This window comes from Nannobrachium achirus (assembly GCF_963921795.1).
Source record: "Nannobrachium achirus genome assembly, chromosome: 14".
Taxonomy (NCBI): domain Eukaryota; kingdom Metazoa; phylum Chordata; class Actinopteri; order Myctophiformes; family Myctophidae; genus Nannobrachium; species Nannobrachium achirus.
Window position 1 is genome coordinate 42,632,828 of NC_137821.1, and position 24,448 is coordinate 42,657,275.

At 41.1% G+C, this 24,448-nt stretch overlaps 1 protein-coding gene across 1 annotated transcript in view; it reads left to right on the top strand.

Moving 5' to 3' along the window:
* Positions 1–10,121: 10,121 nt before the first annotated feature.
* Positions 10,122–24,448, top strand: part of LOC308298072 (netrin receptor UNC5D-like) — a gene marked incomplete at both ends in the record, with an annotated part of 184,911 nt that continues 170,584 nt past the window's right edge. Inside the window, one exon of the mRNA XM_080741635.1 lies at positions 10,122–10,251. Within this exon, the coding sequence (XP_080597761.1) occupies positions 10,122–10,251 (130 nt within the window). The remainder of the gene's footprint in view (positions 10,252–24,448) is intronic.

Genomic DNA, 24,448 nt, shown 5'->3' on the forward strand with positions numbered 1-24,448 from the left:
TTAAAGGTCCTATGACATTAAAGGCTATTTTTCATGTTTCCTGACCACAATTACACACAAAAAACTGAACTTTCAACATTCAGTGGTTTTTCTGCAATCTGTAGGCTCAGAAAAGTGAGTTCATTGGCCTCTGGAAGTACACATCATGCACCATCCAGGGGAGGGTGTGGTTTTATCACCTTTGCTGTTACTTTACACGGGGGCAGACCTCTATTCAGAAACACCCCTACTTAGAAATATCCCTATTCAGAAATACCCCCACTGAGGTTAGGTTTTAGGTAGGTGTCAGGTGTGACACCTACAGTGATCTAGGTATATTATCTTTGCAAGTCAAAATGCAACAGAACACAGAGAGAAAAAATCCTGCCATGGCTTACTGTTTTCTGTTTTTTAATACATTTTAATACACAGTTTTAGGGACCAGGACAAAGACTGTTATATGATTGGTAAAAACGTCATGTCGTAATTGCTTTAAATTGTGTGTGATGAAACTTCCACGCCATCAAACATAATGCTCCAAAATGAGGAGAGAAGATTAAATTTAGATGGCACTGATTCAATTCAAATTTAGATGGCAAATGGGGGCCCATTTTTGGAATAGGCCCCCATTCGATTGGATCGATTGGTGCCCACGGTTAACTCAGACTAGAGTAGATCTGCTTTCAGCTTCTGTGGCCCTATATACATGGAATGATAGGCAGACTACTTTGAAACTGACCTCTCGTGTACCTTTAAATCGTTTTAGATCTCTGGTGACCAAACCCATCGCCACAATATGTAATTGTTTCTAATTTGGTCTTAGTTTCTATTCTATATGCCACATATTATGTGCCTTTTACTATTTACTATTTTTCAATTTCTAGATGTAATGTTATTTTGTGTCTGTTTTGTGTGTTTTCAACAGTGATGTTGTTGAATTGCTTCTGTAATGTACTACTCCGACGACATTGTAAATGAGTTTAACGACTCAGTTGTAATTTCGAGAATAAATTAAGCTTGAATTGCAAGACACTGCCAGCACATGCAGAGAAGATACATGACGTGGTCCCATCTTGTGGGCACATTATAGCTGTTTTAGTGATATGTGTGTTGCAAACTGGACACGATAGCTTCTAAAATCTGGCAGGCGGATAGGTGGATAGAGTGACACTCGTGATCATCCTTGACATCAACATTGCCTCTTCTCCCACTCTGTCACTCAGCAAGTCACCAAAAATACCATGGCAACAGGCGAGGAAACGTTTTCACTTTCCGGTGCAAAGCCGTGCCTTTTAGCCGGGGAGCCACTGTGCCAAAATGAGAGAAGACCTTTGATGTCATGACATACTCCAAATTTTAGTTTTTCCTATTAATTTGGTCAATAAGGTACACAGAATGAGAGGCCTGCTCTGCCGGAAACACTGCGAAAAAAAAGTTTCCCATTGACTTCACTATACTGGAAAGAAACACCAAAAAAGTAGCATGTGAGGGGTCAAACTAAGGGTTCTTCATGATTCTGAATCCATTACAAGCTTTTGTTTTGCATGAAAAACATTCCTTGGGCTAGATTTCAGCCTCTCAAACCTGTGAAAAGTGATGAGTCATCACTTTTCACCGTTATTTTAGTCCGTTTTCTAGCCCAAGGAATGTTTTTCATGCAAAACAAATTCTTGCAATGGATTCAGAATCATCAAGAACCCTAGTTTGACCTCTCACATGCTACTTAAAGCATATTTTTTTGGTGTGTTTCTTTCCTGTATATTGAAGTCGATGGAGTGAATATACAAATGGCCATAACTTTTTTTCACAGAGTTTCCGGCAGAGCAGGCCTTTCATTCTGTGTACCTTAATGACCAAAAACAAAAATAAAAAGTATGTCATGACGTCACAGGTAAAACCCTATTCTTTGAGCTTTTGGGCCTGTGGCTCCCCGGCTATTTGCTACATGTGTTTGTATGAAAAGAGTCTAAAAGCTGCGATAGTGGCCTCTAGAGGCTGTGCTGCGACTTACTTGTAGCAAAACCATTTGAACTGACCTCAGTGCCCTGATTACAAAATGGCTTGAGACAAGCTTTCATAATCATTGTTTTGAAATGAATAGTGCAGAAGTTATACTAGAACAATGTGTTAATCAACTTTTGGCCATCTTGACCTTGACGTTTGACCTCCCAATTTCAGAATATGAAAATCCATATCTAACTATTAATTTAGTGAATGTCTGTCCTTCCGGGTCTGACATCACTGACATCACTGACACTAAACTGTGTCGCCACCATGGTAACATCTGCATGCTGAAACAATGCCCAACTGACATCACTCACTGACATCACTGATTGACATCACTACAGTGCCCAAATTTGGAGATGACATAACAGACTGGCCTGGACACAGAACACCATATATGGGCATAAAAGAGAGCCAGACAGACAGAGAGACGGATACGGGTATTTCACAACTGGACATCAATGTGACTATTCTGCCCGGGTACTGGTCTGGGTTCTCCAACTCCAATTACATCTGAGACATTCAATCCCTCATACTGTGCACACACAACCAGGGCACAGGACTATTATCTATAATTCTGAAATTGGGAGGTCAAACGTCAAGGTCATGATGGCCAAATGTTACCACATTGTCCTATCATAACTTCTGCAGTATTACCCAAGGGTGTCCTCAAAGATACTGCAGGGGTAGGCTGCCAAATCTTTGTGTGATATTGTATTTTTGAACTGTCACATTGTGAGGTTTGGCGTAGAGGCAAAAAGAGCAGACCAAGTACTGAGCCAAAGGTCACCCCTGACTCAAAGTGTAGATCAAACGCCATGGCCTTGTTGTTTTGTGAATAATACATTAAAGCTCAAAATTCATTGTTGCACTGGTTTATCACTCCGAGCTGCAAACTAGGATTGATGCAGGCGGTTCCCATAGTTGAAATCCTGGGAGGTCGTCTATATTCATTACGTGTTTTTTTTTTATAGTTTGCAGGCTTTTTGTTTTATCATTGATTTGCCTGTGTCCAATATTTAATTCAAGGGACAGTCTTTTTCATACAGCCCAGTGCTGTTTATTTATAAATGTGGAAAACAGAAGAGAGAAGTCAAAGTAGGACACATTGGCAATTGCACAAGGATTTCATCACTCTTTCAAATAAACTTTCAGAAGTGCTCGTGAGTTGGAAACAACATTTTACGAAATGTAAAACTTTACTCTGGTATAGTGCAAAACACCCTTGTCAAAGTACACCTGCTGTATGGGCCCATATCACACTCCCATCCAGGACAGGCTTCAGACGCGACTCCTGCAGGACACTTGGCTCTGAACCCGTTTGATTTGGCATTTGGGACCCATTGCAACCGCATGCCCTTGCTGAGATCAACACCAAGTAGGGTTCGAAGACACAACCTTCCGCATGAAAGGTATATGCTCTAACTGCTCCTCATCAGTCTAAAGTAACAGTATCATATAAAAAATAAATAATCTTTACATTTAAGCTATACAAATTATAGGATGCCAGGTCAACAAATGAGCCCAGCACCTGTGTATGTAACATGCTGTCTAAAATTGCATTTTAGCCTTTTGCATAAGCCTGCAAGGTCATCAAGGCTAGGGCAACAAGTGTTAGAAAACGTTTAATTTCAATCTGCATTTAATATGACTTGGTGATATGATCAGTGTGGGGAAATCGTGCTCTTTCAAACGACCATCATTTCGACTGGAGGGTTAGCGACTCACTCCACGGAGGTTAGGGTTAGTGTAATTTGGGTTCCCAGAAGCTTCTCATTTTCGCCACTAGGGGGCGTGGGGGGAGTCGGGTGTCGAAAAGATGACATGTAGTAACAGCGACACACCGATCAGTGTTTTGTCTCTCTCACATGCTATCCGTTGAGTTTTAGCTTTTCTCTTCTATCCTTTCATTTCTCAAGATAGCTACAAATTGGTGGAGCTTACACGAAAACAGAAAGAGAAAAAGGAAAAAATAATTGCATATGACAAAGCATATCGTCGTTGTCGGGTGGAAACCTTATATGTCCAAGACCGTTCGTTTTGTATTTATCATTTTAAAAATGAACTAAACGTCTAAACTAGTGAAAACAGCAGATCTACAAGCACACAACGCCTCGCGGTGCGAGGCGTTGTGTGCTCATATATCAGCTGTTTTCACTACTTTTGTGCGACAGCCTTGTATGATGAAGCAGGGCTTTATTTGGTGAAAAAACGCTGAAAAACTTGGAGATAAGAGGTTTCTGCCCGACAGTGACGATATTGTGCCTATAGGGAGAGTGTGTCAAGTGTTGTCACTTCAGTAAACATCTTACATTTAGTAGCCTACCTCAGATTCATCTTCTGGGCCTGGGAGCATTGTGTTGGATAGCAGCAGCACTGCTGTCAAGCTTTCTAACAGCGGTGGAGATGACTGTCTATCCACAATTCACCATTCACTACCTCCCTGGCACACTCAAGGGCATTGCCACAAAGGCAAGATTCACACCATTAAAGATGACTTCAATGTTAAACCTTCACTCTCTGTCACTCTCTTTCTCTATCATAAGGCCCAACTTCCCTTGCTGTGTTTTTGGATGTTGTATTCACTGTGAATTAGTCAGTAGTTAGTTGCTCAAGAGTCCAGAATCGGGTTTATTTGACACAACTCATACAGAGAGAGAGAGAGAGAGAGAGAGAGAGAGAGAGAGAGAGAGAGAGAGAGAGAGAGAGAGAGAGATACTAACTGTACATGTACAATAAGGAGGACAGACAAGAGCAGTGACAGTGCAGAGATGTGTGGGCAAGAATGAATTGGCATAATGACTAAACTGGAGAGAAACAATGGGTTAAACAAAGTGTAATTTGAGAAAGGCTGAGTAGTGTGCATGTGTACATGTGCACATGATATCTGTACATAAGGTTTGGTTTCAGAGATAATTTATAGATTAAAGTTAGATCAATACGAATGCACGTAAATACAGTAACATAATCTTTTTGTTATTGTCCCACAAGGAACTAATAGTATTAAATCAGCCTCCTATATTAAAGCATTTAATTATTTTTTTTACCATTTCTTTTTCTTTTAACATTGTTTGTTCCAGAACAAAATACATAAATAATAATTAAGATCTTAAATCTTCATTTTGTGAATTCCAGTGACTTGTGTGTTCATTGGTTTGGCAGTGCAAGGACTCAGATTCAGACACACATCCACAACAACAAAACCAAACAAAAAAGAAAAGAAAAGCATACATTTCATGTTGCTAGGACACCGCTGCCTCCTTCTCTACGCTGTCTCATTTCATTCAGTTGTGAATGGATCTGTCTGGCTGTCTGTCTGGCTGTCTGTCTGTCTACCACTTTGGTCGCAATCGCAAACAAGATTTCTCCCAACCTACTGTTTGCCATTCAACCATCTCAACCTTGATACCAGGAGTTGGCGGATACTTTTACCTGTCAGTCAGTGCACAGGGGAGGGGTTTAAGGTATGGTCTTCCTTTGTTTGGATTCCATGCTGCCACAGTGAGTTTGTTTCTGTTTGTTTGGATTGATTCTGTGATTCTCTATGACTCATTGCTTGTGACTTTGAGTTAGTTTGACATGTTTTGCATCCTAATTGAATATGTGTTTCTCATCCCCCAGCAAATGTTTGTGTTGCAACCGTTGGAAAGACTTGTTTGGAAGCAGTGGATGCATAATTTGACATGTACGATAAGATATTATTATTTAGTTATTATATGCACATAACCTACTGTGTATATTCACTATGTTTCTGTTATTGACCAGAAAGTCAGCAATTTCACTCCATTCTTTCATGATACACATCTCAATAAATGGTTAAAGGTCTCCTGATTCCTTGTGTTTAGAATGTTCACCACATAGAGAGGTTCTATGGTACTACACATGTACACACAGCGCATTTCGGAACGCTGTGTAAATGTTTTTGTATTCAGTACTATGGTGTCCAAACGCTTTAGCTCGAGACCCAAAAGAGAAATGTGTTGTCTGCCCGGGACCCAAAACTAGTTAAAATATCCGATCTACAGTACAAGACATCTAACCTTGGATGTGCAAATGGAGACCTTATTGAGCCAAACCCTTGCTGGAAAAGCATGATTTAGAGACAGCTTTCATTCATTTTGACAGTACTAGGTTATTTGAATATGTATATTTGCAGGTGCACAGTCGGTGACTGTAATGTTGAAGTCCTGATGTCAAAGATCAAGGGCATAGCGTGCTTCCAAGGGAGATTTGAACTGGCTTGTCCTACATATTTAAATGCATAGATCATGGATGAACATCAGCCATGCTATGCTGTGTAGTTCTGTTGCTTTGGGGGATTGCTTTTTGTTGTACCTCCTGCCAAACAGTTAGAATTGATTTGTGCTGAGCGTAACAATGTTTTTTAGGGGTTAGCATACATTGTTTGCTTCGTTCCTTAATCAAATCTGTTGCACCCAGAAAATGCTTGTATTCCAGTCAGTTTTACAGTACATTTTTCATTTTAAGGAGATTAGTGATAGCTCAGGCAGGACACAAACTCACGTATCATCGAAGTGAATGTTATTTATTGAGCAAAAACATTGGGGCCGTTGTGGCTCAGGAGGTAGAGCAGGTTGGCCAATGATTCGTGGGTCGGTGGTTTGAATCCCGGCTCCTCCTGTCCACATGTCGAAGTGCCCTTGGGCAAGACACCCCACATTGCCTCCAATGAGTTGGTGAGTGCTACCCTCACACCATTCGTGTGTGAATGTGGGAAGTGAGGACGCTGGCGTCGAATGTTCGCAGCTTCAATGGAACATTGTAAAGCACTTCATGGAAAAGTGCTATAAAAATGAATAAAACGTTTAAGGGGAGGCTTGTTCTACTATGCCATTGTGCAGTCTGCCACTTCATCAGTGTGTGACAGGTATAGTACAGTAAATCGGAAATACTCAGGTAAAGTAAAAGTACCTCAAAATTGTACTTAAGTGTACATTGAGTAAAGGTACTTAGTTACTTTCCACCACTGAAGTGAATCAGCTATCTCTGTGTTTCTCGAATGAGAGTAGTTATACAGTATGGGTATGCGGAGGTACAGGGGTATGTTAGAGAAAATGGAGAAATGTTTTTGTGCTTAGTTATTATTAATTATTGACAAACTGAACATATACAGTATTTACATCAAAACCAGACTTAGTGAAATGTTATGACCAAAGTTTAAAATAAATCTGCTCAGGAGGCACTAATTGTAATGGTAAATTCATGAAATGTAATACAGTCTCTTGAGAATCACGTTACCTATATCTGACACCGGGAAAGAACCCCGGTGAATGAACTAGTGAATCTTTGGTGGATGGCTTAATGGTTAAAATGCTTAATCGTCACATGCTGAAAATAGCCAATATTTTAGGCACACAATTCCATTTTAGGAAGAAGTATACCAGCTGTAATTGCGTCAGTGAAGAAGAAGAATTGACTTGGTCAACTACCCTAAAATCCGTACTTTGACTTCTACTCCACTACATCTGGGAGGCAATTATATTACTCCACTACAATAATTTGGAATGACTAGTTACTTAGATTTTGTAGACTTCAACCCTATATACTATATATATACTATATACTATACAATGCATCATGATGAGACACATTGTGAGCTTGCAGATCTTCTATTTTCAAAAGATTTTATACAACTTATTGCCTACATTTGAAACACCACTGCTGAATGGTATAATGCAGGGGTCTTCAACAGGGGGTCCAGGACCCCTAGGGGGTCCTCAGAGTTTCTACAGGGGGTCCTCCAAATCTTTTTGTGGTAGAAACTTTTGCCTTTTTTATAATAACCACTTGAACCCTAGCGCCTATATTCTGAGAACTTTAGCCAAAAATAGCAGATCTACAAGCTCACTTGTGATGCTAATTGTGGGCTATTTTCGGCAAAGAGGTTTGGTAGAGAGGGGGAAAAGAGCAGACTAAGTACAGAGTAAAAGGTTAGATTTATTAAGTATTGATGGTTCAAGTGGTTAAATAAAATACACTGATGATTATGCTGTCAAACGATGAAACAATATGGAATCTGAAAAGGTTGTGGGGGGTCCCTGCTTCATCTCTCTCTCTCATCTAAGGGGTCCTTGGCCTGAAAACATTGAAGATCCCTGGTATAATGTATTGGCATTGGCAAACAGCTCATGCTGATGCTCATGGGAGGTGTAATTATACTTTTGAATAATTTGTCATGCTAATAGGTAAAGAAGTGGATCCTGCAGATGAGCTTGCAGCCAGAATATTTTATTATTAAAAGACTGCAATTATGCAGTTATGATCCAGACACAATCTTCATCATGCAGGTTTCTAGGCAGTCTTTAATTAATTTATGAAAATTGCACTGAAAATAATGTTAATGTGGTTTGACCCAGATGTTTCCCTCATATTATTATTAGTAAAAAAAAACATTCATTAACTGTAAGCCTTGGCTTTCATTTCAGTTATTTTCTGAATGGGCGTGTCTGGTACTCTTGAAATCGGCCCCATGCTATGTCACAGGGGGCTCATTTCCTATTGGGGGGCGGTTTGGGAGGCTATATTCTATTGAGACTATGAGGGTATATGAGGGTGTGTAGCGCTGTTCCGAGGTAACGTTCGGAACTTCGGAAGAGCGCTCTCCGTCAACGCAGTGGCATATTTTTAAATAGGCTCTGATTGAAACAGCGTGTGCGTCTGTGTGACTTTCGTATATCCTAATTGCGAACGAAGGGCGGGGTTGCTTTTCGCCCTTAGGCGTCTTACTGGTAATATATAGACGTTGTTTGAACTTTGTAGCTATAATAGCCTGTATGTTGGTGTAATTCAGTGGTTCTCAACCTTTTCAAGTTGCGGCCCCCAAAAGAATCATATTTTAACTGGAAACCCCCCCCCCCCCCCCCCCCCCCCCACAATGACAACCACTAAGAGTTGAGGCATTACATTTTGTATAACACGGTTTTATTGTGAAAATATACATGCTCACAACGCCTCGCGTTGCAAGGCGGTGTGAGCTTGTAGATCGCGTTGCAAGGCGTTGTGAGCTTGTAGATCGGCTATTTTCACAATTTCTGCCTCTATTTGACAATTTGACCAATGTTTAATTTGACATTTTATATATTATCAAGTCCTTAAATTGTCAATTTAGAAATGTGTAGATGCCCTCTGTACACTTAAACTTTATGTTAGTTTGTTTACTGTTGAGTGAGAAAACAATGTTGCACATTAAGTTAATCATCTGGGGAACCCCCAAAATAATTTGGGGACCCCCCTGGGGGTCCCTATACCACAGGTTGAGAACCACTGGTGTAATGTATTATTCTTTGTTATGCTAAAGAAAATGACAAGTGCAACCTGATTATATAACGATGACTTTTGTCATTTCTAGTTTATTATTAAATTGCTTTTGGGATCTGTAGTTGCTGAATGGTGGTTACTCTCTCTCTCTCTCTCTCTCTCTCTCTCTCTCTCTCTCTCTCTCACACACACACACACACACACACACACACACACACACACATTCTCACTCTCTCTAGTCTCCACACTCTCTTTCTCTCTCTCTCTCTCTCTCTCTCTCTCTCTCTCTCTCTCTCTCTCTCTCTCTCTCTCTCTCTCTCTCCCTCTATCTCCCTCTCTCTCTCCCCCCTCCCCATGCACACACTCTCTCCTCACTCTCTCCACTTTCTCAACAGACCCACCACACTCACACAGTGTGATATGGATAAGAGATCAGAGAGGCAGGGACGCATCTAGCTCTCTCTCTCTCTCTCTCTCTCTCTCTCTCTCTCTCTCTCTCTCTCTCTCTCTCTCTCTCTCTCTCTCTCTCACACACACACACACACTCCGCTCTGAGATAAGCTGCAGTCGTCGCTCTCTCTCGACACAGCAACTATCCATCCCTCCATCCATCGGGCTCCAGAAAGCCACACACACCCGGACTCCACACTCCACTCCACACGTCTCTTCTCTCCGCACCACGATTTCCAATGGACCATATATCTCGGTTCTGTTTACCTACTTCTACTACACCCATGGCCATGCAGTTTAAAAGCGTTCTAACTGGTCCGTGAAGAAGAAGAGGAACCACCTACCGGGCAAGCCGACTAGATGCGGGTCCGACCGGGAGCAGAAGGAGCAGCGGAGGAGCAGGAGCAGTGATGATGGTGGGACACTTTATTCCAGCTGGCGGAGGATGCAGATTCTACACAAGTTGTGGCTTCTACTTCTTCTCCTTCTTCCTCGCGTTTCTTCTCTGCCTGCTGCACGCCCCTGCCACCTCAGCGCGAGGTAAGGCTATAACTTATTATAAACGCAGTTGGAGTTTAAATAAAGTGAATAGCCTAAATGGTAATAGCCAGTGGCGTCAGTTCAGCAAAAGCTAAGGTATGGCAACATGACTGGTGACCAGTCATGTTGCCAGACCTTAGCAACAGGCACGGTGAAAAGTACATTTTATTATTTCCCCCCTGTAGCAAAGGTATGGCAGCTGCCATAGCTTGCCATACCCAATTGACGCCTCTGGTAATAGCTTATTGAAGTTGATAAGTTAATACAGTGGGGTCCACTTGTCCAGGGACTCTCTGGGTTCCTTGAACAGGGGGTTCCATATTATGAACCCCTTATCTCTACACTGACGCCCTGGAACAGAGCTATGAACCCCTCTGTATTATCGAACCAAATGGACCACTACGGCTCCATTTGGTTCCATTTGTAGCTACACTTGTCGAGTTATGGGGGTCCTTGGAATTAAAATGTTTGAGAACAACTGCCTGGGTTTAATAATGCAGGGTTTCTACATGAGCAAAAACAGATTTTAATGTGCATAAATGAGTCCATTTCAATGCCAAGTGAAAAACATGACCTCTTTCTTTCATGTGGCAACGGCACCTTTTTGCTAATTTGCGAGCATTATTTAGCTGTTTTGGTTGGGTTTTGGGCGTGACACGCCCACTCTAAGCCCAAATCTAATTGTTGTGACAAGTTTTTGGAGATAAGATGCTTTATAGCCTATGATCATTCATACCGTGTAGGCTAGGCTAATTAATTGGGAAGCTAACTTGTGAGTGGAGTTATAGTTGGCAGGTGTGATTGATAAAGCCTAATTATGCTCCAAATGAATGGCTTGTCTTTAAGCTGTCTTGTAAATCGCTCATCATCATAGCTTAATTTTCAACCTGCTTTCATTGTTGAGCTGCGTCGTTTCCAGCTGTGCTGTGAATGACTCGGTGTTCTTATAGCAGTAGTAGGCCTAGTGTTGCATTAATTGATAATTCTGATAGGCTGTATAGGCCTAGACATATGTGGTCACACTGACCCCACAACCCTAACCCTAACCCGTCCCTAACCCTCTCCCGCGTCCATAGCTGAGTGTAGACTAGAGAGAGACCTTCTGGGAAAAAAAATAACTTCTTTGTCTCACCCCTGGCCTGCCCTAGTCTGTGTTTTTGGAGCTGTGTGGAACACAAGCTCCCTATACGTGGCCGTGTGTGTGGGTCTGTCTCCGTCCGTGTCTGTCTGTATGTAGCCTGCAGTAACCTTTTCTGACCACACATGTTAAGGGAGGGGCGCTGTTGCACACACACACACACACACACACACACACACACACACACACACACACAGCTCCACTTCGAACAGAGGTTCGATTTTTCACATTTCCGTAGCCTATTTAGAGCAGCAAATTATTTTTTTACCCCCTTTTCTATCCCCATGTAGTTGTCGTTATGCCAATTAATTCCTACCGCTGCTTGCCACTGCTGTTGTACCTGTGAGGAGCCCCTAGTAGTGCCCCTCTGTCCTACATTCCTGGCCGACATGCTCTGCCCTCAGCCCCATAAGAGTAACATGTATGCAGTGACAAATAACCCCCTTACCGCCTGGCTTCGTTCCCCTGAACACGGGCCAATTCATCAAGTAAGCGAGATGCACCACGGTGGGCTCAAAACCCCTAGACCATGGGTCTTCAACAGGGTGTCCGGGACCCCTAGGGGGTCCACAGAGCTACTACAGGGGTCTCCGTGTGATAGGAACTTCTTTTCACATTAACCACTAGAACCCAAGCAAGTAAAACTTCAGTAAAAAATAGCAGATCTACAACACCTCGCGCTGCTCAGTCGTTAGAGCATTCGCCCATCGACAACTTGGTCAATGGGTCCGATCCCGGGCATCGCCAACTCGGCGAATGAGTAGCGCGGCTTAGGTGCGGCAAGTACTGGGAGCTGATGTTACAGTAGGTGCTGTGGTCCACCTCAGCACAGGAGCAGTTCTGACACATGTTGGAAGTGTCTTTGGTGAATGGACAGCTAATACAATGGCAGACAAAACAGTCAGTAGTAGTAGTAGTAACCGTGTTTGTTTGTTTGTGAGATGTACCGATGACATTTTTGTCGGTCGATACAGATTTAAAAATAATCTAGGACAGGGGTTCTCTAAGTGGGGTCCAGACGCTGAGGGCGTTTCAAATGGACGCTTACGGGTCTGTAACTCTTAGAGTATACAAATACGGGTCAATTTGGTTCCATTTTGTACACTCAGTTTATGATTATCCTTGATATTAAAAAGGTTTGAGAACCACTGAATACAAATGTAATGATACAGTTAAAGTGCAGCTCCAAGTTAGTGATGCAAGATCAACTGAAGCAGTCAAAATAAATGAAATATCATCATGGGATAAAACATGGTATCGGAATGGCATAGCCATAGATAGACTGCATGTCATACTCGCCGATACGATACCAGCATTTTAGGCTGTATCTGCAGCTTTTCCGATACTCGTATAGGAACAACTCTATGGTGTTTGTCAAATAAAGGGTTACGGAATCATGGAAAGCCATGTTTTATTTATCATACATATGACTAGTACACGGTACACCCGAGCAGCTCATGTCGTAGCTGTGATTTTAACTGACATTTCATATACAAGTCATTCCTGAAAGCAGCCAGGCTGGAATGCACTGTCTGTTGTCCCTCTTCTGTTGGAGATGGACAAGCACTGTAGCACCAATGCATTATTCAAAGAAAAACCCATTTATTTAACACCCCCCCATACACAACGACCCTCTCACTGACACTTACACGCCAGCATGCACGCACGTGCACACACACACACACACACACACACACACACACACACACACACACACACACACACACACACACATACACATACACATACACACATACACACACATACACACACATGTTCTTTCCATTCCTTTCTCCCTCACTTTCAGAGGGAATTGAGCTCTTCATGCCACTAAGAGTAGCATGTTTGGCAGTTGTTAACATTTAGAATGCTACTGAAATGGCATTGTTAAATGAATACATAGATAATACAGTATACGTTCATCAATTAAATTGCACTTTATTGAGAGTTAAGACAACATGTATTTGATAGAGGCATCGGACGCATATTGAATTGAGATTGAGGTCCTGCGGGATAAGATTTGGTGAAGTGGTCAGCTATTGTATAAGATATTCCCTGGTGATTTGGCATTGATTGGAGCACAATTATCTGTCAAGGATGCAGTAACCACAATAGTCTCATTGTTTTTTGTGGTGAATTGATTTCACATTTCCCCTTTGTTCCATTGTAGGAAGTAAATACATTTACGTGCTCATTTCTGCTATCCAATTTGTCTTTCATGCCTGATTTCTTCCATATTCCTTATTTATGTTTAACATTACTGGTATAATGCACTTAGTGTGTGCACACGGCTTGTGTGTTCTACCGTTATAAATAATGTCTCCCTGCATATCGTCGTTGTCTGGTGGAAACCTCGTATCTCCAAGTTTCAAATTTGTACGTTCTTTTGCAAAGTAAAGCCCTGCTTCATCATACGAGGTTGTCACGCAAAAGTAGTGAAAACAGCAGATCTACAAGCTCACAACGCCTTGCGGTGTGTGCTCGTAGATCGGCTGTTTTCACTAGTTTAATCATTTTTAAAATGATAAATGCAAAACGAACGGTTTTGGACATACAAGGTTTTCATCCGACAACGACGATATTGTGCCTAGAGAGAGGGTGTCAAGCGTTGTCACTTCTGTAAACCTCCTCCATTTAGTACCTCGGTCTCATCCTCTGGGCCTTGGAGCATTGTGTTGGATAGCAGCAGCACCGCTGTCAAGCTTTCTAACAGCCTTGGAGATAACTGTCCATCCACAATTCACCATTCACTGCCTCCCTCGCACAGTCAAGGGCATTGCCACAAAGGCAAGATTCACGCCATTAAAGATGACTTCAATGTCAACCATTCCTTCCTCTGTCATTTTCTTTCTCTCTCTCTCTCTCATAAGGTCCAGCTTCCATTGCTGTGTTTTTGGATGTAGTTCCTTGTTGCTGACAAACATTGAGGCCCAGGTGTAATCGATCAGTTCTCACACAGACTCACAGTAGAGAAAATGAAGGGGAGCAAGTAGTAGCAAACCTCCATCTAAAGCCCTTGCTCTGTCCTAGCCTCGTAAACCGTCCAGGTCGCGTGAATTCCAATCATCATGCGCCTTTCTTGCAGACCTGTCTGACCCCAAGCGCTGGGTGGGCATTTCGCAGAAACCAAAAGGTGAAAGAGCCAATCGGTGTCTGCGCTCAGGGCCCTGTGATTGACAGACGCTGATAATGCGTGAACAGGGTGTGCAGAGAATGATAGAGAGGCCGATGCTGACATTTCTAAAAGGGCCTTCTGGTGGAAATATCGAAAATGGCATACCTCCAACCTAGGAGGTATACTATTTTCGGTGCTTGATACCACACTGAACATAATCAAGTCAATACTGGAGATGTATGGCATATGGCATGGATTACTACACAGAGAGGGCAATTCTTTCAACATAAGATGCTGCATTAAAGTTCAGGAGAGTTTGGGCAAGGCAATTCTCTTGAATGCTGCCGTCAGGTATGGCATGGAAAGAGGGCATTTGCAATTCTTTCACCATTGTAAAAACTGCATTCATGGTCTGGAGAGGGCACTTTTTTTTTATAGATGGATAAAAGGGCAGGGGCTCATGCCCCCTTTGATGTCTACTGTATGTGTGCACGTGAATTCACGCGACGGGATGGTTTAACAGGTTAACTTTGTCCCACTTCTTGCCACCTTTTCTTTCGATTGATCGCGGCCACTTGGTCTCACTTTTTTGTTTCATAGATGTGTTTTTCGTGACCACAAGCATTATAGGAATGTTTTTTAGATAGCATGTTATTCAGGCAAACACTGGGTTCATTTTTCTTTTTGCTGGTACATCCTAGTTTCTTTGAGGCACTGCACTGTTCTCTCCGTCTCCGCACTCTACTTTTATGACTATTTACCTTGTCTTTTATTGACTAGAGTTCATGCTTACTCTGCTGATTCTGATCCTCGCACTCTTAAGTCACTCTGCTAAAGAGCATCAGCTAAATGCCAAAATTGTAAATTGGGAGCCTGGGGAGAAGGAACGAGAATAAAGCGGTAGACCACTGCGTACTGTATATAGTCTCTCCTTATCATGCCTTGTCATTGCCACAAAGTGAATAACCCATTCACTTTGGGATAGCATCCGTGTCATTTTAGATTGTGATCTAGCAGATCTACAAGCTCACAGCTTATACAGCTGATATTTTATAACATTTTTTAATACAATTTAAAGTGTGATAACTACTGATAGAAGGCATTTGTAGAATTGGGTCAGGTCTTAATGGGATGAAGCAGTACAGTTACACTATTACAGTGATTCTAAAAAATGTACATGTGAAGGGCCCCCAAATTGATATGTCTTCTTTGGCCACGGAACCCTATTTGAAAAGAGTTTAGGCCAGGTACAGTAGGTACCCAATAACATATATATTAAATACATAAAATTGCTGATCTGTAAGCTCACAACTCAGTGCTCCATGCTGCGTTGTGAGCTTGTAGATTGGACATTAAGTATAAAATAATGTTAAAGTGGTTAAACTGTTTGTAATTTAGCTGGGGTCTCCCTGGAACCCATCAAGGATCCCTGGGGGTCCCTGGACACCACTGTGAGAACAACTGGACTACTGTGTATACAGTCTGTCCTGAACAGGCATTACCATGAAGGTGTTTGTCAATAACAGCAGGCATCCGTCACCTCAGAGAGAATGTAAAGATCAAAGTTAGATCAATAAGAAATGCACTTACAGTACATACAGTCAGTAACATAAGCTCTTTGTTATTGTCCCACCAAGGGACCAATATTATTAAGACTCAGCAACATCACAGCCAAGCAATAAGCTTTGTTATAGTCTATAATATAGTTTTAGTATATTTGTATTCATTTAAAACACATGATTATCAATAAAAAGTGAGGAGTGATGCATTGATTCAGTAGCATTCAAGTATATTATATATTTTTAGCATGATCTCAGAAAGAACAATGTTATTGATCAATTCATGAATAAAAATGTTCGGATTTAGGGAATGAGCCTGACAACAAGCTGTTATGGACACAAATGATTTACCATTTGATTCAATGGTATGTCACAATACACATATAGGCCTACAGTATACTATGTGTGATTGTTGACATGATATCAATGATAAAATGTGGTCGTTTGTATAATTTTTGCTATAGTTTACAAAAAATACAGATGACGTTGGCATATCAACATATATAACCAGTAAGACGCCTAAGGGCGAAAGGCGCATAGGGCGAGGTTGCGCAGGACGGAATTCATTATTTAAAAGAAAATCAAAAATCTGAGCTATGCAAAAGTTGGAGTCTGCTGTAGAACCAACAGTGTGCTGTGAGACCCCAAACATGCTTACTCGGTTACTCGTTATGTGAAAGTTCCTATGACGTCTGACATCATACATACAATCCCTTTTTTGCCCATATATGGAGATCCCTGCCTGTAGAACCAACCGTGTGCTGTGAGACCCCAGACATGCGTCCGTGCGTGTCAGTATCTGTCTCTCAGGCCTTGTCCCCTTTTATGGGCATATTGGTTGGATCGGCCGATTAGGGGGTCTTACTGGTTTTGTACAACTGTTCAGCAGGGATCTCCATATATGGGCAGTATTGGGCACACAAGAGACAAGGACGGATTTTGATGTCACAATGTCACGGATATCCAGGGTTTGATCTTCGAGGTGGTGATGTCACACCAATGTGATGTCACAATGTCAAAAATGTGACAACAGCTATAGACATTGAGGCATTACGTATTATATCTACGGATCTATGGACAAGATGTGATGGTTTTCATAGTTAACTGCGACCTACGGTTGCAATGAATGTCTGTGTTCAACGTGTAGCACTAAAAGCAACAAAACACTCAGTACAACAGAATGAGAGGACAGGTTTCCAAGGGCCTTTGAAGACGCCTTCTTCATTATTCAACTGAGAGATGAGAAATGCTCAGCCCAGCAGGAAATGGAGAAAGATAACCTATTTTGTTTTCAGTGCTTGTCCAAAAGTCAAATTCAAAACACAAAGAGAAAAATGATGCACACCAGAAACCCTTTCATTTACTTACTGTAAGAGTTCCTTTTCACATTAAAGCTGCTATTCAGCTTGTCCCAAGTTATTCATTTTGCCAATACAATAAAATAAAACATCTTGCAGCAAGATGTAATACATTATTTAGTGTGGATGTGTTACTTTTTGAACTCAAAATAATGAGGATTTAAGAACTACAAAGGGAAGCTGTGAACTGCTGCTTATTTCTGTGTAAATCTATTCACTGCAGTAAAAAGTAGACAATATCTAACATATTTCTAATGTAATGAGCAAACTAAATGTCAACCTCAAATGTATAGAGGGTATGCGCAGCACGTGACATCATCCTCATAGCCGGAAGTTATGTGGGAACGCCTACTAACTGGCAAAAAACTGCTTTCTGGCCTTGACAGCCCATGCATACAGTACACTACAAACAGAAAAGTCCTAACTGATTGCATTAAACCGTGTTAAACTCACTTTGCCTCTCACTTTGCCACTCGATTTGCGATTCACTTTATGCATTATACATCTTCTCAGATACCTACAGACCATCACAGCATGTCATAATACTGTAGATGGACATTCAGTGAAAACAACAGGCTGAAAGCTTGTTTCATTACTTTTTAATGCTATCGTTGTGCACTGTAAACAGCAGTGTTACAATCTAAAGTTGTACCCGACCCATATACCCCGCTGGCAAACAATGTGATCCTCGCTTCACATAATTCATCACTTTGATTTCCAGTGAGTGAACACGATTTCATCAGATAGCAGCACCTGGGTGTGGCGCATAGCTAGCTTAGACAGTCAGTCAAGTGTCCCTGAACAGGACACATAACCCCTAAATGTTCCCTGGACACCGTATTAATAGATCCACTTCACTATATTTATTTTAGGTCATTTTACTGGCTAAGGTCTTTAATTAGCGGGAGGTCAAGCAAGTAATAGCTTTTCTAGGCTGCAGTAGGCCTACTATTGCAGGATTCAAATCCAGAGCACAACTATTGTGTCAACCACTTGACGCCTCAAATACATATCATTGTGGGGGTCCTTGACATGAAAAAAGTAAAGAGTACCACATATGGAAGCATAGGTTTTTCAGAAAACTTTTAGATAACATTTTTAGGATTGGTCTCAGGTCTTAATGCACTACTGACAGTACAGTATGTGGAGCTAGGTTCATCATGTGAATGGATGGCCCATTACCAGAGGGCCAGGTATAGTGAGATGGATTGAACAACAAATACAAATCCAGACTGGCTCTCCATATGCCAGCGTGAGTCGGATTGTGCACACTGCGGCCGTGTCACCATAGTCAATTTGACACACATCACTGTGTGTGTTGTAAAAATGTGTTGTAAAGGGTAAATGGTGCATTTATATAGCGCCTTTATCCAAGGCGCTTTACAATGATTGTGCATCTACATGATTCACCCATTCACACACACATTCATACACAGATAGCAGATTTGCGGAGGAAACCATGCAAGGCTGCTCATGGGGAGCAAGTAGGGGTTCGCTCTATCTCCTGAGCCACTGCCGCCCCGTGTGTGAATGTTCTCCGGACGTACTCAGAGCTAGGAACTGGCCATGGACTGCACGCATCAACAGTCACATTTATTTACTTTAGCGTCACAGATTAACTTTGGATTATCACATTTTCTACATGAATGATTTACATTTAAATGAAAACAAACACCTACGCAAACATGAAACATGAGTGATTATGGCGATGCTAGATCAGCTGTTTTATCCACGTCTTCGAATTGCTTTGATGTATCTGTAATGCCCCGTTTCCTTTCTACAACCTCGTTCCGAATGTGTGCACACTGTGAAATCCTTCATGTGAATATAACTCCTAAAGAGTTTACGAATGGAACCAAATGGACGTGTGAGGGTCCATTTGGACTAACAATTACAGAGTGTTCTGTTTGCACACTCTGCCAAAATAAACACAGGATTTGACCGTGTATTTGTTTACACATGGATATTAGCAGGTTGTGTGTTTCCATCTTTGGTTTAAATACCACGTGTACTGCCTGGTTGTGCATGTGGAACATGCCGGGGAGCCCTGTTTGTCTTTCAGACAGATAGCATCTCTCCTTTGCATGAATGTGGCTGCATTCATTTATGGACACTTTTTGGTTCACCTCACAGAATAACCAGAATCAATATAAAGCTCTGCCTCCTTGGTGCTTCTTTCCATTAGAGCCAGACCACCATTAGAGCAGAGCACCATTCATTCAGTCTTGAGCCTCACAGCTCTTTAACAATGTGTGTGCATGTGATTTGGAAATGGGACAGAAAACAGAAACGTGTGATTTATTACACAGTTGTTGTCCGATACCGATAACAGTTATCGGAAAGGCTAGAGATACTGCCTAAAATGCTGCTATCGGCGAGTATGACAGTCTGTCTATGCCTTTCCGATACCATGAAATGTATCACATTTTTTTTCACTTGCTGTACTATTTACATTATGATTATAACTTGTTGCTGCACATTAACAATTATGAATGGATTTATTTTATTATTCCTAGGTCAGTGGCTCTCAAAACCTTTTAATTTCGAGCACCCCCATAACTCTGAGAGTGTACAGATTTGTACACCCTCAAGGAACCCAGATGGTCCCTGGACCCCACTTTAAGAACCACTGTCTAGATTTGTTTAAATTACACACTGGTATCGGATTGGTGCTCAGTGTCAGGAAGGAAAAACCGGTATCGGTACATCTCTAATCTCTAATTTATTCACATACACGCCCTCGGGTTTAGATTTCATCCCTGTGTCTCCTTCCTTATTATGTTGATCTAGTTACTTGCAGAGGGCGACCTTATATTTGATAACCATTGATGTCTGCGTGCTGCAATGTCAACTGAATTTTCCTTGGCCAAATCAATACAGGTTTATCTAGATTGAGGATCGCATGATGTAAATCAATGGTATTCAATGATATTTAGAAAAGCAGCACAAGGTGACGATGGAGGTGATCGTGTGAAGACATTCTCACAGATATTAATGTAAAAGACATTTCGCCTTGGTACGAGTTTGCTTTGAAAGTGAAATTGAAACCAGCTCTCATGTGGTAATATTTCATGAATGGACATCGAACACTTACCACTTGCACCCTGGTGTCCGTATTCTGGGCCGTACGTCATAATAGGTGAACATTCTGGAAAAATAGGAGAAAATTCTGTGTGAAAGATTTAGTGTGGTGGGGGGAAAAAGGAGGAAAGGAGGACAAAAATAGCGAATCTACAAGCTCACAACGCTTGGCATTGTGAAACATTTTTGGAAAGTTGTGAAACATTTGGAAATTTTCGGTAAATTCCACCTGCATGCTCAAAATAGTTGTATACGCCAGTTTGAAAGTTGTTAATGATTGTCTGTTATTGCTCATGGATTAAAGTGTAGTGACCAGAACCACATTTACCACCACAGTTCAGGAGCTGGCTGTCCTCTCTTCTCATTTCTTAATTATTGATCCACCAATGAATGTGTTAACATGCAGCTATAGTCGGTTCTTTGCATATGGTCACTGTCAAGTAGGGCTGTCACGATTCTGACATTTTACATGATGATTAATATTGTCACTCAAATAATTGTGATTAACGATTGATTCATTCAATTGTGTTTTTGTTGTTGACAATTACATTTCTGTTTGGTTTTAAGGCTTTGAAGTTGCACATGGCAGATATGACACATAATCTAAATATACAAAGAAATTACTGACATATTTGACACCTTCATACTATAAAAAGAACATTGACAGTGGAAATATTCACACTCATTTGGAAAATATTTGAAAATATCTGAAATTCTTTCAACATGAAACGATTATGACGATTATTATGTAATAATTGTGACAGGTCTACTGTCAAGGGGGAAACCTTTGTGTCCCTTTTTATTATTACTTTCAAAACATTTGAAAATAGTGAACACAGCCGATTTACAAGCTCAATGCATCGCATCATGGCACGTTGTGAGCTTGTAGATCTTCTATTTTCACAGCTATTGTGCAGGGATGTGCAGAGAATGTTAGAGAGGCAGGGGCTGACATTTCTAAAAAGGGCCTTTTGGTGAAAATATTGAAAATATCAGACCTCCAAGCTACGTGAGCTTGGAGGTCGGCTATTTTCGGTACTTGATACCACAAGTTTGAAAGAAAGAAGGCAATACTGATAAAGAATACAATAGAGGGTATGCGCATGCATGAAGTGAATGGTAAATCGAGTGGCAAAGTGAGTGGCAAATTGAGTTTAATGCCGTTTAACGTTATTTAATGCAATCAGATAGGACTTTTCTGTTTGGATGTATGGGCTGTGAAGTCCAGAAACTATTTTTTTTACGTTTTTAGTCGTTCCCACATAACTTCCAGGTATGATGATGATGTCACGCGCATACCCTCTATACTGGAGATGTGGCATAACGGCAGGGATTTCTACGCAGTGAGGGCAATTCTTTCAGCATAAGACGCTGCATTCAAGTTCAGGAGAGTTTGGACAAGGCAATTCAATGCTACCTTCAGGTATGGCATGGAAAGAGGGCATTTGCATTTCTTTCACTGCAGTAAAAACTGCATTCATGGTCTGGAGAGTGTGTGACACTCTTGTACGACGAAGCGAGGGCATTCGTTTACATCAGTGATGTGTTGGATTATCTGTTAATCCAAAACAAAGCCCTGATCAAAACCCCACGGATAAAAGTCCAATTACCCAGCAAGCAGTCCTGTCCTGAGTTAACACTTTGTCAGTGGTGGAAAAAGTAATCAAATGTTTTACTTAAGTAAAAGTATCAATACTGCAATGTAGAAATACTCCGTTACAAGTAAAAGTCCGGAATTCAAAATGTACTTGAATAAAAGTACAAAAGTATCGGTATCAAAAGGTTCTTAAAGTACCACAAGTAAAAGTAATTTTTTTTTGAAAATAGCAGATCTACAATGTGACGCGTTGTGAGCTTGTAGAAGGTATATAATAGGGCTAAAGCGGTTAATGTACATTTTATAATATTATAATTTAATATCTGCAAAGTAACTGAAAACTATACGATGTATCTCTTAGTAAAACGCAAACCTACGTGTCCCGATGAAGCCGGTCGATTTGTCATAATATGGCCCAACTGTGTTTATCTTTCTAGATAAAGTTTATCTAGAAAGATGGATGGAAGGAATAAAGTCGGCTACTATAGTCTGGTTGCCCCCAAAACAATTGAAAGGTTTTGATAGTAAGTGGTTTGTAATCACTTTGTATTCTTTCTTTTTTTCTTAGAGGGGGCTATTCCACAATCTCTGAATGCTAGAGTAGTATATAGAGTCTGGAAGTACACCTCCCAAAGTGGAGTGGACGTTAACCAGGTGGGACAGTCGTCTCTGCTGGGTGGTGTAATGTAATCTTCCACACCCATCATGAGGTTTTGTGAGCGTGAGGCGGCTTGGGGGAGATCTAATTAAAGAACAGCAGGACGAGGGGCCCTGAACCGCTTGGTCTGTCAAACAACAACAACAACAGCATTGGATTCAAACGTCAAGTCAATATGTGCCTCTAACCACTACCCACACTGACACTGTAAAGCGCCAGGCTACAGACTCATGCCTCTCGTAACAAAATGTCCTCCAGTGCTGCTATTGTAATAGAGATTTAATGATGCCTGTGGAGACATTATACAGTATATTATACCAAACACTCTGGGCTCAGCTGGTTTTACACTAGAGTCTCTGGAGGCAGATGTGTTGGCACTGGTGGAAAGCACTGTACTTGAGTAACATTTTGAGTTATTTTTACTTTATTGGAGTATTTCCAATTTATTGTACTTTTTACGCCACTTAATTATTTGAAAACTTTACTTACTAGCTACTGTGTAGATTTGGATTATAATTGTGGGCTCGCCAGTACCTGGCGAGCACACTTTAGATATTGTCATTATTTATTTATTTATTTATCTAGTAAGTAGACGGGATTTTCGGTTCCTTTCTACTCCTACATACTTAGTGAGAAAATGAAAATAAAAACATCAATGTGTTCAGCTTACTGTGGCGACGCGTGCTATTACTTTTTACAGCAATCGGCCAAATGGTGGCGCTGCAGGAAGCCTTCGAAAGTGCGATCTTTGAACAGGTATAGCTCATGCTGTGTTATACATACAGCCATGAAACCTGTATACACTTATGCGTCTCCTCATGCCGAACAACTTTTACCCTCTAACTTTTGACCTCTGACCTTTAGGTCTCCCACAATTCGGAATTATATGAAAAACAGTAAAAATCTATCTCCTCCTGGGATCTTTGCGATACGCGCATGAAACTTTTTTCACATGAACTTTGGACCAATACGGTCAAACTAGTCTCGGCGGATTTCTTTTAAAGTGAAATATATTTTATTAATAATTCAATCAATGTTGCGGTTTTATGCAAATTATTCTTCGGCCTCTAAATCATACATGCAAAGTTACACGTTCATGGCATTTGGCAAAGATGTGGAGGGTTAGTCAAAGTATCACTGAAACCAATTTTATTCCAATCGGCCAAAGGGGGGCGCTATACGAAGCGTTTGAAAATTCAAACTTCAAACGGGCATAAGTCATGACTCGTTTCGTTTGAAGACATGCAACTTGTTACACGCGTGCTTTGACTCGAGCGGAAGACATCTGTGTCGTTGTTAAGTAAGCTCCGCCCCCCGATTTTCCGCCATATTGAGCAGTTTGTAAAACGCGTAAACCCGCTTTTATTCTGGAATTTTCACTCCACGTGCACAAAACTTTTTTTACGTGAACTTTGGACCGATATCTAAAGATCTGTCAGATCGGATTTCTTTAAAATTGAAACATGCTTTTTAAAATAAATTCAATGAATATTGCAGTTTTATGCAAATTATTCTTCTGCCTCTAAATCATACATGCAAAGTAACATGTTCATGGCATTTGGCAAAGATGTAGAGTGTTAGTCCAAATATCACTAAAACCAATCTTACCCCAATTGGCCAAAGGGGGGCGCTATATCATTTTGAGCAGTTTGTGAAACGCTTAAACCCGTTAGGATTTATTTTTGCAATTT